Source organism: Polypterus senegalus, chromosome 5 (genome assembly GCF_016835505.1).
Source record: "Polypterus senegalus isolate Bchr_013 chromosome 5, ASM1683550v1, whole genome shotgun sequence".
Taxonomy (NCBI): Eukaryota; Metazoa; Chordata; class Cladistia; order Polypteriformes; family Polypteridae; genus Polypterus; species Polypterus senegalus.
The window spans coordinates 207,991,083-208,010,111 of NC_053158.1; the positions used below are offsets into that span (position 1 = coordinate 207,991,083).

The 19,029-nt window shown below is 45.6% G+C and overlaps 1 protein-coding gene across 1 annotated transcript in view; it reads right to left on the reverse strand.

The window, feature by feature from the left end:
* Positions 1–8,495: 8,495 nt before the first annotated feature.
* The window catches only part of LOC120529944, a 62,924-nt gene continuing 52,390 nt past the window's right edge, over positions 8,496–19,029 (reverse strand). Inside the window, exons 5-7 of the mRNA XM_039754153.1 lie at positions 10,834–11,139; positions 9,466–9,555; positions 8,496–8,959 (exon numbers count right to left, since the gene is read on the reverse strand). Coding sequence (XP_039610087.1) covers positions 8,844–8,959; positions 9,466–9,555; positions 10,834–11,139 — 512 coding nt within the window. The 3' untranslated portion in view covers positions 8,496–8,843. The remainder of the gene's footprint in view (positions 8,960–9,465; positions 9,556–10,833; positions 11,140–19,029) is intronic.

Genomic DNA, 19,029 nt, shown 5'->3' on the forward strand with positions numbered 1-19,029 from the left:
CTGAGGAAGTCACTTCACCTGCCAGTGCTGCAGTTAGGAAAAACAAAAGAGAGGCGGAGCCAATTGTGTCTCAAATGGTGACAGTCATCTTGACTGAAGGTGCCCACAGGGGACAAACTGCACATTTAACAGAAACTGTTGGCGGCACCGTGAACTTTGATCTACCAGTGGGTGTTCAGCTACCCATCTGGGTCTGTTGGCACAAGAATCCCCTCACGAGGAGCCCCCCAGACAGGACCGTCTTAACTGCATTACAGGCCCCCGGGCACAGCAGTGCACTGGGACCCCTGTACCTACTCAACCCCATAGATTAGATTGGCATGGGACCCCCGGACAACTGCCCAGCGTGCCCATGCGTTAAGACGGCCCCCAGACAGGTGGGAAATGCTGGGGTCTGTCACGGGATTACCTGATCGGGGTCCTAATCGAACCTTTGATGTGACCTGCAGATTCGTTAAAGAATTTCATATGAGGGTCGTGCCGCGCTTTGCTCTCCCTCCAAGTCGCCTTTGCCGCCGTTGCCCCGCGTTTCCTGTCCCCGCTCCCCTGTCGCCTTCTCTCGAGTCCTGCGGTTCGGCGCACGATGACGTCAGGGAGGAGGCGCTGACCGCCCTTTCCGTTCTCATTCTTATTTGCTTTTATTTTTATTTATCTGAATTTATTTTTGTTTATCTGAGCAGAGAATCTGAGAAGCGCTGACGTGTCATTCGAGTCTCCGCAGCGCTTCGCCTGTGACGTCCCTTTTCGTATAGCGCCTTCACACAAAGCGACTCACAAGCAGGTCGCGCTCCTGGGGGTCGGTTAACTGGACTAAGCCCACCCGAGTGTTCAGGACCCCCAAGAGCTGTCGGCTTTCATGTTAATTGTTCCATTTTTGGGACTTTGTCACATCGGGCCTAAAGGGCGGCAGGTTAAAATAAGCGAAGGTGCCGAGTTTTAAAAGTGCGCCCACCGCATAGCCGCCCCCGCGGCGCTCGGCTGCCTTCAGACCTGACAGGAGGTGGCGCTGGAGATCACCCTGCTCGACGGGGGTTGCATAGGCCTCGATGATCCGGAACTCGCTGGCCCACCTAAGAAGCCCCTCACTGCGTGTTTTATTTAAACGTCCAGCCCTCGCTTTATATAGCGCCTTGTGAGAGCAGCCGCCATCTCCAGAGCGCCGTCCGCACCCAAATCGGGCCACGTGACAGAAAGGTGACCAATGAGGGGAAGGGTCAACCCACAACCCCTGGTGTGCATCGCCGGACTTTACGTTCAAGAATGTACTTTATATTTATATACGCGGGGGGTGAGGGGGTGTTGAGGGTCTGATCCCCCGCTGAATTTGTACGTTTGCTGCTTTACTGAGAAATGAAGAGTCCCGGATGTTTATGGTAGCTTCATTTTAATGGAGAGAGAGAGAGAGAGAGAGAGAATATCAATCAAGGATCAAAAATGAAACCCGTTACAGAAAAGATCGACATTGATGTGCATGTCATTGAGAAGAAAGAACAACTCTGACTGCCACAGACTGGCCGTGTGCCCACCTGGCACACACATTACAATCTATCAATCACAGACCCTCCTGATCTCAACTCGTGACGTGTATAAAGCCCCCCTGTCCACCGAGTCAATGCCGTCCATTCCAACCTCTCCACCACCAGCAGGGACAAGAAGGCACAGACTGGTACAGGTGTTCATGGGCAGACTTAAGATGGGCCTTGTTGGTCAGGGGGACCGTGTGGGTGCTGTGATATGTCAATCCATGATGGCGTAGTGTGTTACCAGTGGTGTCCTTGGTGACTGTGGTGGTCCCAACTGCCTTCGGATCATTAACAAGCTCCTCCTGTGTAGGTCTGGGCTGGACCCCCACCTTTCTCATGGTCATCCTCAGCCCATGAGACCAGATCTTGTGTGGAGCTCCAGACCGAGGCTGACTGGTGGGCATTTTCTATTTCTTCCACTTCTGAATAATCACACCAGCAGTTGTCACCTTCTCTCCAAGCCTCTTGCTGGTGGTCTTGTCGCCCACTCCAGCCCTTGACAGCTCTCTGGTGTTGTAGCCCCCGGTGGTGGAGAAGTGTGTGTGTGTTGATACACGTCACGAGTTGAGACCAGGAGGGTCTGTGATTGACTGATTGATTGATTGGCTGAGTGCCCGGGCTGGTTGTAGTTGATCAGATCCTCATTTCTCTCAGTGACATGCAAATCCATTTTTAACTTTTCTATAATGTGTTTGTTTTTTTTTTTATTATTATTTTGGTTGATATTCTCTCTCCCTCTCCATTTAAATAAAATGACCATAAAAATGAGAGACGCTGGATTTCTGAGTAAAGCAGCAAACTATAAATTGAGCAGGGGATCAAAGACTCCTTTCGCCCTCTCTGTGTGTCTCTTCAAATCCTGGGACAAGACGAGAGTTTCTGAAGAGACTTTACAAGACAACAAGTTCACAATTAGAGAAGACGAGTCTGTCCAAATCTCAACAGGAGAAAGGAGTACGCGGGCAGTCCTGGCACCGGCACACGATGACGTCAAACCAATGCCCGCACAAAATATGGATATGGATATGTGTGTGTAGGAATAGCCTCTGTGTAGTACAATCATAAGAGTGATAGGAGATTCGAAGGCGTCCATTTTGTAACCATCATTACAGTCGAATTCACTTCCTACAATCAATACTAATAACTACTGAGCTTATTAACGTCAAAGGGACACTTCAGTGCAGACAGCGGCAGAAACATAAAAGGCAAAGATGCCAACTTACAGGATGAATAAAACAGGCAGGCAGTCAATCAATCAATCAATCAATCGATCGATCGATAATAAATGTCAGTTGTGCAGAAAATGAGCTTCATCAGTGATTATAGCTGGAACGTCGAGAGGGAGCACTGAATTGTCAAACAAGAATAACAATTTAATAATAATCATAATCATAATCATATTATTATTATTATGATTATGATTATGATTATTTATTTTTCTTTTAACTCAAAAATACCTACGAAATAAACCGTTTTGAGTGTGAAGCCGTTTATTCGAATGCTTCGAACCGCAGAATCGGCGGCTTCAGCTGGCCTGTGACTTTATTGGGGGTCTCTTAGGGTCGCCACTGGAATGTGAGGGCCTTTCAAAAAATCGGTGAGAAGAAAAATTGATATGAATACAAACACAGAGTACAAGAAAATGTCGCTGATCAGCCGCTCCTCCGCTCCGAGCACAGAAGCGCCATTGACGCCGCTCGCTAAGCCGTAGGCCACCACGTCCAAACCTCAAGGTCCCCACTCCGAGTCCCTCAACTGTCGCCCGGCGCCCTGATGTCCCCCTCAGTCGTTAACCCGAGGAGGGCCCGCAGCGCGTCTTGTCGGGTCCTACTTTAACCTTCAGCCCGCACATGGCAGGCGCTCGCCTTGCTGATCGCGTCCGTCACTCCGCGGCTCACGTCTTTCAGGGGCTTTCAGGTTTCTTTACTCGTTGGCTGATTATGTGTTGATATGTTTGACTTTCTTCGTGTTATATTTACATGTGTTTACTATTTGTATCTGATATGATTCTGTCCAGGTCTCCTTTCTCTCCGATTCATTATTTATTTATTTATCTATTGTAATGTATTTCTGGAGGCCTCAGCTCCGCTCGCTCACTCCCGTTAATGCCCCCCAGCCAATACCCCCGATATTTGTTCAGCAACCCAGACTTTTTTTTTTTCCTTTTCCTTTTCGTAGTTAAACCCTCACGTGTTTTTTGGGGTCCCCGGGGGTCTCTTCACTTCTCCGATCCTTTAATGGTTTCTGTGCTCGCCAGTCTTGATGGCCGCCATCGTCGTGTTAGAAGTGCGTTCTGGGACCGCGCAGATACCAAGCCGCTCGGCTGGCATTTTAATAAAAAGGCCGACATCGCGGAGCTTCACCCAAATCGAGTCGGCGCTCGGCTCATCGAAAGGCTTTCGGGTTTTGAAATGTGAGTGAATTTTACAAGACGCAAAAAAAAAAAGTCTTCTTTTAAATATATAGCGCCGTTCAGAGAGGCCACCGCGAAGGCATTTTATTAAACCAGCGAAAGTCTAATGTAAGTGTGTTCTGTTACTTCGTTTAAAATGATTATATTTTAAGAACCAAGAGAGTTTAGCTTGGTTATCAATATAAATGTTTAATGTGTTACAAGTATGAGACGCTATAAAAATATAAAAATGAGATTCTAGGAGGAAGATTAAATTAAAAAAAAAAAAAAGTCCGAGTCTTCATCTTCATCTTTACGAATCCATGAAGTTCAATTAAGAGTCGCCGAGACGTTCGAGCTGATGAAATTAAAGTCGATGGCGTCGCCGTTCAGATGAACTTACCGGCCTGAGGCTCAGCGACAGCGGCGCGTCTCATCGCCCTCAGCGGGCCTTGTGAGTCCCAGAGCCGGCCTGGCGCTCTCAGCTGCTCGGCGACTCTCGTTCTCCTCTTTCATTGCGCTCGTCGGGTGCTTTTATTTTATTTTATTTCATTTTATTTTTATTGCGCTACCGGACGTTTGTACCTCTGAGGCGCCTTTCATGCAACAACAACAACAACAATAATAATAATAATAATAATAATAATAATAATAATAATAATAATAGGTTGATTATATTATGTATTCATTATATTATATTATTTGTTACGTGATGTTTATACCCGCTGTTGATGAAGTACCAGCTGTAAAACTATTTTTTAATCCATTCTGATTTATATGTGCACTTAATTTCTCTAGCCTTGTTTTTCTTTCTTTCTTTCTTTCTTTCTTTCTGAGATTTTGTTTAATTTTATGTGCTCTGTGTTTTTCTTTTTTGTGTTTGTGTGTATTTTCATCTTCTTGTGCTTTTTTCTTTCTGTGTATTTTCCATTTGTGTTTGTGTATTTTTATTTTTGTTTATTTATTTTTATTTACGTTGTGCTGCTGCCTCCGGTGTTACACACCCCCTGACTTTATTCAGATTCTTCGCCCACCCGCCCGTTTCGGGAGACGTCGCCATTGAGTGATTGGCATTAAGACGGAGATGGCGACAATCTCAGCGTATCGACGCTTTTGGGAGGCTCAGCCCGATTTGTGTTACAGTAAAAAGTCGCTGTGCTCACTGATTTTTATATATATAAAAAAAATAACAGGTGACATTCCTTATTTCCATCTGAAATCTGAATTTCTTAAATATAAAAGTAACAAATAGGTGCAAAATATAATTTACGGTAAAATTAAATAATGAGATTAAAATGTGAAAAAGTGACAATGAAAGGCAGGCGACATGTCGCGCTTATCTTACAATTAACCTGCCGAAGCGTTAAAGCAATAAAACAATAAACGCGACATTACAGCCTGAGTACAGAAGGGGCCTCGAAAGCCGCATATTGTCACCTGTGCAGTTACTCCAGAAAAGAGGTCACTGTGGCCGACTTGTCATCGCACCCATAACGGCCAACACGGCACTGCAGGCCACCAGTGCGCGGAGAAGAAGAAATGAAGACCGCTGAATAAAAACTGGGCAGCGCCGCCGCACTCGGGTGATATTCCTGAAGGCTCACATCTCTCTGTTTCTCCTCGTAACTCATTGATGATATCGACACGCAATCATTGATCTCGATTTGTAATCAAACTTGATGATCAAATAATATTTTAGCTTTAAGGTGGTCGAAGGCGGTGGTGGGCTGTTTTCATCAGTACATCGATATGTGCAAAGTGTAAAGAATGACAGTCACCTAAAACAGGAAAAGTGTTAACATTATAGAATATTTGTTGCAATAAATTGACATGCGTAAGATTGAATTCAGATACATTTAATTATGATAATGAAAATCTCATAAAATGAAATGTGGAACACGACGGGGACGTAGCAGCTTCTTGTTCGCATTGTGTCTTTATATTAACACGGCATGTTTAATGTGCACACGTCATTGTTAAACTGATGGGGTCTAAATTAGAATAAAATGAAAAATAGTCATTGAAAGAGTCTGCGTTACATTGAATACAGTTTTTGACATCGTGTACACAAAATCCAGATGGTTGTTTAAATAAAATACTCTTCTTCTGGTGCAGTTTTCTCAAATGTTATATCCGTTTGCTTTTTGTCATTATAAACATCTGAACAAAATAGAAATCATCTCGAATCTCTAATTCTAACCACACACCTGAAGTGCCGGAGGAGACCCAAAATGTCCTTATTTTGATATCAAGCAGGGGTAGAAAATGTCACTGAGCGGAGCAAAGCGCGTCCGGGTGACAGACAGACAGACAGACAGACAGAGGTCTAAAACGTGACGAGTCATCAGAATCTCCAGGTCGATCTTTTTTTTACGATTCCTGAACTTTCGCTCTACGATGAATACGAGAAAGTAAAAAAGACGAGGATCTCATTGAAGAAAAGTCCAGAGGTGACAGGCGACCTTATACTTGTATTTCCATTAACTGCATATTTATATTTATATGTATATTTAAGTCTACGAGTGATAAAGAACTGCAGAGCTAAACTCCCAAACATACGTAAATAAATCAATAAATAAATGTGTGTTGATGTAAGTGACAGAAATGACGGGCGACATTCCGCGCTCGGCTGTATTTACATCGTAAAGCCCAATGAGCTCAACGTTAAACGAATAAAGAGGCAAACCAACCAACCAATCGATACGATCAATTGACAGGTTTACGTGTGCAAATAAATAAATTAAAACTGCTAATGAAAAGGCGACGTTAAAGCGGAATTATAAATGTTCAAGTAATAAAGAAACCAATACGCAAATTCACACAAATACATCAATACGCGAATCCCTGAACAATTCATTCAATCAACTATTTAAGAAAGAGAATTTATTTCAAAGTGAGGAGGGCATTAGAAATGTCTGGAAATGATAGGCGACATGTAATTGCAGTTTTAAATGTAGTTATTTATTTATTTATTAATTTATAAAAATTGAAGAAACGCTGAAGGAGGTTCGTGGATTTCAAGGCGCGGATTCGCTCGGCGGTGTCGGACTTGTGCTGAGGTGCGATGTCCTAAAATAAATCGTGCAAACAGACAGACAGACGGACAAACAGACAGACAGACAGGCGGACGGTCAGACAGACAGACAGACAGACGGACAGGCGGACGGAATCCAAATCCCTCGCGGACTCGGTAACGTGACGTAACGGAGCCCACCGTAGACCTCGAGTCGCCTGAGTTGTCTTTTCTAGCGGCAGACTGCGGTAAGTTAGCGGCACCTTCTCGGCTCTCAGCTGACTGGACTGGCAGAGCCGCAGACGTTCAGCTGTAACTTTAAGAACGAAATGCGATGTTAAAGTGAATTTTTCTTTTCTTTTCCTATTTTTGTGTGAACTTTTTAACTTTGAATTTCTACTAAAACTTTTATAAACGGAGATGTTTGTCATTTCAACACGTCACACTATTGCCCGAATCCTGAAGCAAACTAAAGCTGTAAAACTCTGGTAATTTTGGATAAACGCAGCTACAAATATAATTAAAATAGAAAAGGCACAACGTAAAAGTAATAAATGAGCTCATAAACGATCATTTCTTCTTCTAAATATTCACAAAGATAACAGAGCAGAATACCAAGTTACTAATAAAAGCCAAGACCACCCTAATTGCTCCTCCCTTTCGGGACCACCGCGTCAGCAGCACAAAGTTTCAAAATGGCCGTTCGGAGTTGGCGCGCATGCGCATTTCGTCTTCAAGTTGCGTTATCGAAGTGAAGACAACACAACCGAGAGGGCCGCCGTTCGTTTCTGTCTTGATGTGTTGGTTTGTTTGCCGGCCCTGTTCTTGTCATCGTCACAGATGGAGATGAGTGGTGACACTGAGCAGCCACAGCTGCAGTCTGAAGATGGGCACCTTGTGCCCAGCGTGTGATTCCATGAAAACGATGGCAGCCATGCCCACTAAATGTCACAATCGCATAAAGTCAGCAGGAGTCAAAGGTGACAGTCAGCAGGCTCACCACGTCACTGAAGATCTGAGGCGTTACAAGTTCCTTGCCACAGAGCTGACCAATGACATGGGTTGGGGGTATCAGGACCCCCTTTATTTTTGACCCAAGTGGTGGGCCCTTCTACAGACTACAGCCCAAAGCCCCTCATGTCCAGATGTCTGCTTGTCCCCTTCACTCCATGCCTGAGGTGTCACTCAGCCGGCCAGTGTTGTTGCGCCACAAAGCTTTAAAGTGACTTCAGATCGGTGGTCTTAACGTCAGCGTTTAATGCAATCCCACCCCCAGATTTTATTTCTCAAACTGACTTCTCCTTCTTGTTTGGACCCCGACATGGTGGAGGGTCCCCCACTTTGGACCCTTTAAACAAACACAAGACGTGTGACGGTGACAGCAAGGAGTCCTGACACCACAAAAAAAAAATAAAGTCGATGACCTTGGTGGCTGTTTGGTGACATAAACAAGTTGGCAGGCCATCAGCTTCATGGCGAGGAAACAGAGCGTTGATGCCAAGTGACATGAAGTGACACCAAGGGACACTCAGTGGGCTCATTCAAGTGAAGCAGACAAACACAAAGCGGACCTTAAAGTTATTTTATTTAACAATAAATTCAAAACAAAATGACAGCTCAAAAAGTTACAGCGACTCAAAGCCAGGCAGTGCCCCTGGAGCGGTGGGTGACCTGCAGCAGGTGACAAGGAGACCCCCGCCCCGCGTATGGCCCTAAAGCGTCACAGAGCAGACATTTTGTGCTATTCGGTTCGATTGCTGGATTATCATTTTATTATGACTGAAGTGACAATGAAAGCCGCTGACGTCCCGGTGACGAGTTTTAAACCCACCGAGGCTGACAAAGACGCGTGGCAGACGTTTGCTCTTCTTCCTCCTCTTTCTCTTCATCCCGCTTCTCTCCATGACCTTTGTGCTCACACAGATTTGTTCTGATATGTCAGATAGACCACCACGGCGCAGTACACGACGCTCTTCAGGATGAACAACGTGTAGGACAAGGTGGCCACGTTGAAGGGCTGGAAATCGAGACCTGCGAGAGAGAGGAAGAGGAGGAGGAGGAAGGGGAAGAAAAATAAAGTCTTATTATGGCCGCCGACATCCACAAAACATCAAGATGAGGTCAACAGCAGCCCCGCACCCCCATAGCCGGTGGACCCCCAGAGCGGGCCAGTTCAGGTTCAACCAAGAAACCACAGATGGACCCAAGGAGAACAGACGGCAAGTGGCCAGGAGAAACCTCTGCGTTGACCACCGAGACCCCCGCAGGTTTACATTACAGCTGTCTTTATTAAAAAATGTCCGTCCGTCTGTCCGCTTCAAACCCACCCCACCTGCTGCCCTCAAATTCATGAAATAACAAGGAGCTGAAGCACCTCAGCCGGCAGCGGACCCCTTCAGTCATTCATTAGAGGGGAGCCACAAAGACCACCGTGAACACCTCAGCTGTCCTGGTGTACTTTAGACCTGCCAACTACCTCTCTGCACATTCAGGGGTCCAGAAAGACATCAATCGAAATTTTAAGAGGGGGTCCTCACCTTCAGCATAGGGGGCCTTGCAGTTGTCCGTCTCCAAATCGCCCTCCGCAGGGACACGTCCACTGGATGTCGCCGGGCCATCTGGAATGGCTGGAAACAAACAAAGTGACATCAGGGCACAAGTCTGAGGGAGAGCCGCAGTCACCAGCTGTCACCACCCGTGACCACCCAAGACCACGTCTGCACCTTCTCACCCCCCTAAAGTCCCCCCAATAGGTGTGAGTTCATCTGGTGCCAGCGGCCAGCTGACTCAGACGTCGTCCAGTGCTGCTCTTTGTGAAAGGCGCTATACAAGAAGAAGTACGCTGAAGTGGCTGGAGGTGTCTCATTGAATATAGCGCCTCTCACATCAGCATATCCACTACTGTATATAGCGCCTTTCACACATTTATCCACTAACTTTATGTTGTGCCTTCACCGCTGCCCCTCCACTGACTGTATAGAGCGCCTTTCACACTACCTTCATCGGTCTTCACTTTAACTGTATATAGCGCCTTTCACATCAGCATATCCACTACTGTATATAGCGCCTTTCACACATTTATCCACTAACTTTATGTTGTGCCTTCAACGCTGCCCCTCCACTAACTGTATATAGTGCCTTTCACACTACCTTCATCGGTCTTCACTTTAACTGTATATAGCACCTTTCACATCAGCATATCCACTGACTGTATATAGCGCCTTTCCCTCGGTCTTTATGCTTGCTGCACACGTTATCTGTTTCTTGTCTTTCACGTCTGTTTTCCAGCCCCGTATATAGCGCCTTTCCACCCGGTCCTCCACTAACTGTCCATCGTGCCTTTGACATCTGTGTGTGTGTCGTGAGTGTCCAGTGGATGTCAGCGGCGCCCCCTCCTGTGCTGTGTCCCACAGTGCAGCTCCATAATGGGGTCAACTGCTCATTTTGTAAGCCCCTTCATGTCTCTCTGATGTCCACCCACCTCATTTCTCCTCTGTCCCCTTAATGCATCCTCACAGGTTTACGGACATTTGACTGAGCCATTGTGACAGACTATTGTGACAGCCAATTGGCCTTCTTCACTCAGCATGGGGAAACTCAGGAGAGCTGCATGTGTGTGTGTGACAGAAGGCCATCTCCGCCATGTCTGCGCTCACCGTGTGCCACTATGGTGTCTGTGTGTCACCTCACATCGGCCCTCCTCATTGTGCTGACCCTCAGGTGGTCATTTGGAGAGCAGTGGCCGCTCTGAGAGGGGCTGTTCTGACGTTAGTGGCATTGAGCTCAGCCGTGTCACTTGTCCCTTCCACCGTGTATGTGTGTGTTTGTGTGTGTGTGCCAGCCTGCCTTTAGCCTGGTGGCCCCTCCATTCTTAGGTCTTTACGCTGACCCCTAGTGGTCCTTACCTTCTATGAACTCTGCTGGATTTGTGAAGCCTTCGTGATTCACCACACACACAAACTTAAAGCTCGGGTTTCCCCCTTTGTAGATGAGCAGGCTGGTGGCCGAGTATTTGTCGCTACCATCCTCGATCTTGGTGATGGGCAGGTCCAGCTGCTCATCCTTCTCTCCTTGCAGGTCTATAGTTTTGCCTCCTACTTTTTTCTTCCACTCAAACTTAATGACATCTGGGAAAAAACCGTAGGCCACACATGCCACCCGATCTTTACTGGCACGGAAGACGCTGACATCTGGCTGTTTAGCTGGAGTTTCTGAAAGACAAGAAGAAGAGCAAGTGAAGAACTGGGGGTCACCATGAAGAGACGTCCAGTGAGCTGAAATGACCAGAAGACAAAGAAACGATTAAGGCAGAGATGAGAGAGCAGCCGACCGTGACTGGCAGTACCAGGCACTCACACCATTGTGGGCAAAAACCTTGGAATGGGTCTGGGGTCTGTGACAGCCTGAGTTTGAAATGACTGGTGCCAGTAGGTGGGGCACCAGCAGTGACCTCTTCTGAGATCTGGGTGGGCAGAGGGTAGCAGGGGACAGGTTGGGACACAAACATCTGATATGTTAGATGAGCCCCCTGATGGCCTAATGTGGCACCCATCGAAAGTCTACAGCCCCTCGGGTGGTCTCACATGTTCTTGGAATGCAACATTGGATCCCAGTGGACTTAATGTGGTCATCAGAAGAAGGGTGTCAAACTGAGGGCAGGTGATAATGCCAAGCCAAAGACCCACACCATGATGGCACTAACCTGGCACATCTCTGGGGCAGCGCTTTGGCTTTAGCAGTCCTGCCAACAGTTCAGTGGAGGTCGCCAGTCTGGGGCTTCACTCTCGACTTGTGGGGGGTCCGCATGGTGGACAAGCCGCACAATGAAGACGAGTGAACTCAACAAGTTGGAATGCGCGCCAGCCGCCATGACACACAAGAAACGTAACGTGAGGTAGAAGAGCGTGATGAAGAAGAGCAGCGGCCTCAGAACTTCACGTTGTGTACCGTCAGTCGAAATGTTCACAAGTCCAGCTCTTCTCCACCGTCACCCATTTGTCACATTTAGCGCCTGTGCCACTCAGGGGGCTTGTAGACAGCTCATGTGGACCTACATGTAAAAGGGTGACATGACACTAGTGGCACCAAGACTGGCACCGCTCAACTGGAAGAATCCCAGTCCACCTTCCACATGGATCGGCTGGGTTCTGTATGACCTCAAACTGGAAAAGAGAAATCAAATCCAAGACCCCCTTAACGAACCTCTAAATGTCTTAAATCCTGAATGAGGATGGGGGGCTGCTCTGTGCCAGCCACGGGGGGCTGTGTGCTCTCTTGGGTGGGCTCTTTACCACGCAGGCTGCCTGCTGTTGTTCTTCATATTTGTTTCATTGGATTGTCTTTTGTTATTATGTTTTAAAAGGAATTCTAAACAAACAAACAAACAAATCAATCAATCAATCAGTCAATCGATATGCCGGGACTCTTACACGGGACTGAGAACCTTGAGCATGTGAAAGGCGCTATATACAGTAATTAAAATGTCATTATTATTATTAAGACGCCGAAGACGCGGAGCTCACGTTTACATCATCATGGCGGCTTTTACACTCGAGTCGCTTCTTCACTGTGAGGACCTCAGCCTGTCACACACAACAAAAAAAAAACATCGGGGGCCACAGCTCCTACGAGGGTGGCCATCTGCCAGGAATGGGGGTCCGGTCCAGAAGACGGCCCTTACTTAGTACTGGACGTTGTTGTTTCCTCAGACCCCTAGCAGTTTTCTTAATTACTTCCAAAGGGGGGTTTCTTTCATTTTTGTTAAACTTTACGTGTTGGTTTCTTGGTCCTAAATGGGCACAGATAATCGGTGGGGTGGCAGCCCTGACATTGATTGATCTGCGGGACATCTGATTAGAGATTAAGAGCCTGCACTCCACGTGACAAACCACCTGAGGATCCTGATCATTAAGACCCGAGTGCAGCCTCAGCACCTCACGAGTTCAGATGCCAGCAGTGCCAATCCTGCCACCAACCCTCAGGTTTCTCCCTGCAGTGCCTACATGCAGGGCAGGATGCCAGTTAATGTCGTACCCAAGAAGGAGCAACTGCAGGTTAATTAAGGGGCCTTGCTGAAGAGCCCAATGGAGGGGAGTCACCTCTGGTGTTTAGGGGATTTGACTGCCAGTGCGGACCCCTCGCCTCGACTCTTACAAAATCACTGGGTTATTAAGCACTGGAATTACTGGGCAATCACACTCTAAAAAGCCATTCAAGGCACCTCTGGGCATCACGTAATCAAGCGCATGCTGGCAGGTTAGAAATTCCAATTCAATTTAATGTAATAAACGTCACTTAATGGTTTGACCTGAAAGAATCGCTAAGGACGTCACTGGGCGATGGCCTGCTCTATTTGAGGTGGCACAGCTGAGACTGTCATGAATTTTGTTTGTCACACTTTAGTCAGTTAATTGTAAGGCCTCTCCAGATGTCAAGTCCTTGGTGTGGCAACGCCATTTGAGTGACACAGTGACAGAGGGCATTATGTGACATGTGCCAGTGATTTAGATGGATGCCTCCCTCATTTAAGGTCCAATTATCTGTAAACCTACCAAGAGTGAGAGCAGCGGGCACTAAAGAGCAGCCAACAAGTTCAAGCTAAAGGCCAGTGTGGTGCCCTACTGGTAAATGGCACAGACCTTGGCCGCTCCTGGACTGTCACAGTGCACTTTAGTTAATTGCCCGCTAACTTTAACTATGTGACTGCTTGCTTGTGCCACGCAGATTAAGAAAGAATTCAAAAGTCTAAGCACTGTGAGCCTTGAGTCTGCCTTTATGGCCAAATGTGACGCTGGCACCTCTAAAGTGACGGAGGTCATGTCATCGAAGGCAGGAGCTTCAGGGGTGCAGAGGAGGCACAGCAAGAGAGAGCTAATCTGACTTGTCTGTGACATTCAACTTGCCAACTGTCACCCATTCAGATCTGTCACATTGGCATTTCTTCTTTATTTCTCCTTTTACTCAGTCAGGACAGTGCAGTTGGCATACAGAGAGGTGGCGGCCATTTATCACCGTCTCCACTTTAACACACAAGGCTTAAACTCGCGCGCTACGGGGGGCCGTCGCTGTTACTGACAACCCGCTGCACTTGTAAAGGGGTTACGTTAAAAATGTCACTGTCTGGACTGAAAGTTGAAAGGACTTGTGGCCACCTTTTATATCACAAACACTTCTCACTTTCCTAAGAGCGACACGTCACAGCGATAACTTCAAATATCAGGCACATGCCCACCTCAGGAATTTGATCAATCCTGCCAATGGGCCTGACTGCTGTCGCTTATCTGTTTCATGAATGCTCAGCCCAAACAGGGACATCTTCTGATGCCACAAAATGACATTCAGCTCTCTGGTCAGGCTGCCAGGCACCACCTCTTCTTGTTGGGGGATTATCACCTTGCCAGCTTTGCCACTAAAAAGATTCTGGTGAGCTTTGGTGCTCTTGGAACATTTCAGGTTGGCACCACAGCAAACAAACAAATAAATAAAAAGGAAGTTAAATTGGTGCCCGTAGATACTGAGTGATGGTAAGGGTGCCCACCGCTCCTGTGGGGCCAATCCATGGAAGCAGATGTGTGTGTGTTTGTGTGTGTGTTGGAGTCGACGACACGATTCTGAATTAGTGACACACTTACTGTAACACACCTCGCGAGAGTTTGAGGGAAATCACGGGCGAGTGTTGGGCAAAGACCCTCAGGCTCCAAACTCGGCAACCATCGAGGTCGAGGGGCCAAACTCCTGGGTGGCATTGACGTGCCAGGGTGCCATGCTTTGTCACTCTGAATCTGAGCCACCCTAAGGACCTCAAGTGAGCGCACAAACCACGAGACAAACTGAACGCGATGGACACGAAATGAGCGCCGACCTGGCGAGTCTTCTCTTTCAAACCCGCGCTGCCAGTTTCGTGTCACTGGTTTCTGATTTTTTTGTCGCGTGTTCTTCTTTAACCCTTAAGGAGCCGCTGCAGTTGTCTTGCTTTAAGTTGGAGTTGTGACGTTAAAACTTCTCGATGAGGGTTTTGAAAGCCCGGCTGGCTGAGGATATTCGGAGCTCAGCGCAGCTCTTGGGACCTCGCCGGCCATCTTTGGGAGCCCCGCTGTCACCCTACGTGATGTCACCCTACGTGATGTCACCCTAATGTCTGGCCGCTGCGCCGAGTGCTCGACTGAGCTGTAACTGCTGCCGTTTATGGCGGGTTGTTAGCGCGCACTTTGGAAAGAAAATTAAAAATATGAGATGCCGTAATAAAGTAAAGCGTGTGACTTTGTTTACTTCAGTGGCTGAACTTTTAGTGATTTAATGAGTCATTGATAAAGATTTAAAGTACAGGAAGAAGACACAACTGCAATTCTTACATCGTCACAAATTTAAAATAGCAGTAATAATTAGAGTTATTAAAACACAAAACTTTAAAGTGTCTTTAAAAAAACAAGTTACATTAGCTGGGACAACTGAACTTTTATGAGCCGTCAGTTTAAAAACTTGTGTGTCCTGCGAAGTCAATTAAAGTAACTTAAGATTTAAAGAGAAGAAAACTTTCAGAGTCGCTCAGTTCTGTGAGCTCAGCCTGCGCAACTTCACCTGACAAAACTCCACGGAGAGGCGGCGGGCAGGCGATCATTTTGAACAATGGCCAAAAACAAGGGTGACAAAGTCACCAAGGCGCTATATGGGACACTGGCGGGGGGCGGCGCTTTCCACTGGAAGGAAAAGAAAACAACAACAGAAATAATAATAACAATAATAACAATCATCATCATGTTTTGTTGTAACGTTGTACTAATCAAGGACAACTGTACGAATTAAGTAGCCACTTCACCCAGAAATAATGTCATTCTTTTCATCTTTCTACTTTGGGTAATTTATTTGTTTTTTGTTCACTTTATATGGCTGATGATAAAGTTAATTTGATAAGAAACAAACAAAAATAACCGACCGGCGACCAAAGGCCAGCGCTCGGGGTCTGCGCGTCTGCTGGAAGGTCCGCTCTGCTCACGGGACTTAAAGCCTCTTAAACTTAAGAAATGTTTTTTACTCTTTGATTGTTTTATTTTGTGGCTCTTGCTTCTGTTTTGATGTTTTATGTAGGAAATAAAGAAAGAAAGAAGGAAAGAAAGAAATTATTATTATTATTATTGGAACAATCGAACATTCTGGACGCGCAGCCCATTCAGCCCCACAAAGCTCGCCAGTCCGATTCACTTCATTCTTCTTTAATTCGAGTTTTTCAGGTCCCTGAGGTCCTCCCGTCCACCACGACACTCGCTCGCTTATTCCACGTGTCTCTGGTTCTCAGTGTGAAGAAAATCTTCCTAATTTTAAAGGGTCCCTCTGTGCCCCCCACTTCACATTGAACTCGTTTTAAAGTCACCGACTCGATCCTCTGCACTAATTAATTCTCTTCATCATTTTAAACACTTCAATTATGTCTTGTATGTGATTGATGATAATGTTAATTTGAAACAAACGACTTTTAATAAGCGCACTTTCACTTGACGATCCAATGCTCAATAAATGCAAATATAAAAAAGCAAAATTCACAAAACACATAAATAACAAAACATGATGCAATATGGACTAGAAATAAAATACAAATGAGCAAACAACCAAATATTTTAATTATATCGATGCATTTGATGATATTAGTATTATTATTATTTATCACGATTAGTACATCGTACTAACCAAGGATAAACATGGATTTAAAAAAATAAGAATAATTGTTTAACTACGAAAATGATAAACTTATTATTTTATTCTTTTCATTTTTTACAACTTTAGATATTTTATTTGTTTTTTGTTAACTTTTATGTGATTTTTGATAATCTTAAAATATTTTTAAAAAATTGTTTTTAATAAGCGCAGTTTCGTTTGACGGTCCAATACTATAAAATAAACAGAAATTTAAAAATGCAAGAAATCACTGAAAAAATAAATTACGAAATATGATATACTACTACTATTATTATTATTTTTATTATTATTAATATTATTGCTGCTGCTGTTGTGATATTTTCTTATTTTCATTTTTCTTAACTGCGCTCATCTTTGTTTTCTGGGCTAATTCTGCTGTTTTCTCCAAATACACCTATGGATGTGCGACTCTATAACCAAGAGTTATTATTATTATTATTATTATTATTATTATTATTATTATTATTGAGCTGATTTCTTTATCCAAAGCGACCTACAATGACGTGCAAATTATTACGTGCTCTTTCTTTTCTTTGATGGCTAGCTAGATGTGAAAGGCGCTATATAACAGCTAACTAGACTAGATCAGTCCACCTCCCCTCGCCCACCCAGTGCCCCGATTCGCTGGTTCGCAGTCCGGCAGCTCGAATGTTGGAGTCCGCTGGCTGTTAACGGAGAGTTGTCACCCTAAAACCGAGAACGCGAATGACGGCCACCGATTACAATGATTCCTTCATTAATTGTTTTTTTTTTCTTTCTTTTTTTTATATCATGATTAATAAATATAGTTAAAAAACAAAAATTAAAAAATAAGATTTTCATAATTTGTAGGTGCAGTGACTAAAGATCACCGAGAATCGTTTTGTATTTTATTTTCAGTTAATGTCGATTTTTAGTTATTTTTAAAGAAATGTATTTTGAAAGTAAATTCAAATAAATGTCATTACAATTTAGATGTGTTTTTAAATTAATTTTCATGTACCTTTTCACTTTGTTTGCTTTAACTCTAGTTTTATTAAAGTCGTTTATTGTAGAAGCCCGGGTCGGAGTCGCTTGCGCAGTGAGATGAGAGCGCGTTAGTCCGGCCGGCTCTGCTCGGCTCGTCGCGGGTCCCACCCGCCGCTTCTCGAATTCGCCTTTCCCACCAATCCCGGACTTCGGTCTGAACGGCCATTCCGCTGCCCAGACGCTTTCTGATTCAGCGCACGCCGCTGTCCGTCCCTAGAGAAGCCCCCGCCTGTCGCTCGACATTCCTGTCACTCAGAGACCCCGAGACAGAACAGATCTGAGCGGCGAGCCCACCAGGCGGACCACCCGAGAACTCACCGGACACGATGAGCTTCGTCCCGGCGCCAAACACTTTGATGGTCGCTCCTCTGATCGCACAGTGTTAAAGTGTCATACATAAAGCTGAGGGCCCACTCGCACCGGGGGTCTCCATGTTAACGAGAACTCGTTCTTTTAAAGTGACCAACTGTCGTCTGTCTATCCGGCTTTTTCGAGTCTTCTTTTCGTTGGTCAGCTGACTGGTGGCTTTTAATGAACGTCTAGTGACCCGTGCGGTGCGTCTAAGAAATGAAACATAAAAAACTAACAAACGCCATTTATGTACTCCACACAATTATTAGGGGATTTACTTAACACGGGGGTCGTGATGTCCGATCATTGGACCTCGTGGATCACGGAGCCCTCATTACACCGCCTGCCTTTAATTCGTTTAAGTTCATTTATTTTATTATTTTAGATTGTATAGCGCCTTTCACTTCATCAAACACTCAGCATTACCTGTGACGAGAAGTTTTGTTCCCGCGCCGAAAATCTTCACCCAGCCGCTCCTCACAGTGAGAAAGCAACGAACAAAAACGCGAAGTGCAAGGCGGCGGGCGTCAGAGGAGAGCAGCGGTTCAGCCAGCCGCCCGACGTTAACGCGACATTTGGAGACTGTCTTTGACTTTCACCTTCTCTCGTCAAGTCTCTCAAACTGGGGGTCGTCACGGAAACTCTACAGGGGGCGCCGAAAGGGGTAGCGGGGCTTCGGCAGCGCCTCGTCGTGTTAACAGGGCAGCCGGTTCACTTATTCTCATGTCGCTCCTTTTAGACTTACTCGGTAATCAAGACGGCTGAGGGGCTCAAGTTACACAAAACAAGAAAGAAAAAGAAAGAAAGAAAGAAAGAAAGAAAGAAAGAAAGAAAGAAAGAATATCACAAGAAACGGGACAGGCCACCTCTAAGTGACAAATCTAAACGGTTTGCAAAAGAAGATGACAACAACGTTACGGCAAAGAGCAAACCCAAGAAAAGAAAGTGCGGGGTCTGCGTGTCTTCTGAAAGGTCCGCTAAGCCCACGGCAACTCAAAGCCTCTTCAACTTACGAAATGTTTTCTACTCTTTGGTTTGTTTGATTTTGTTTT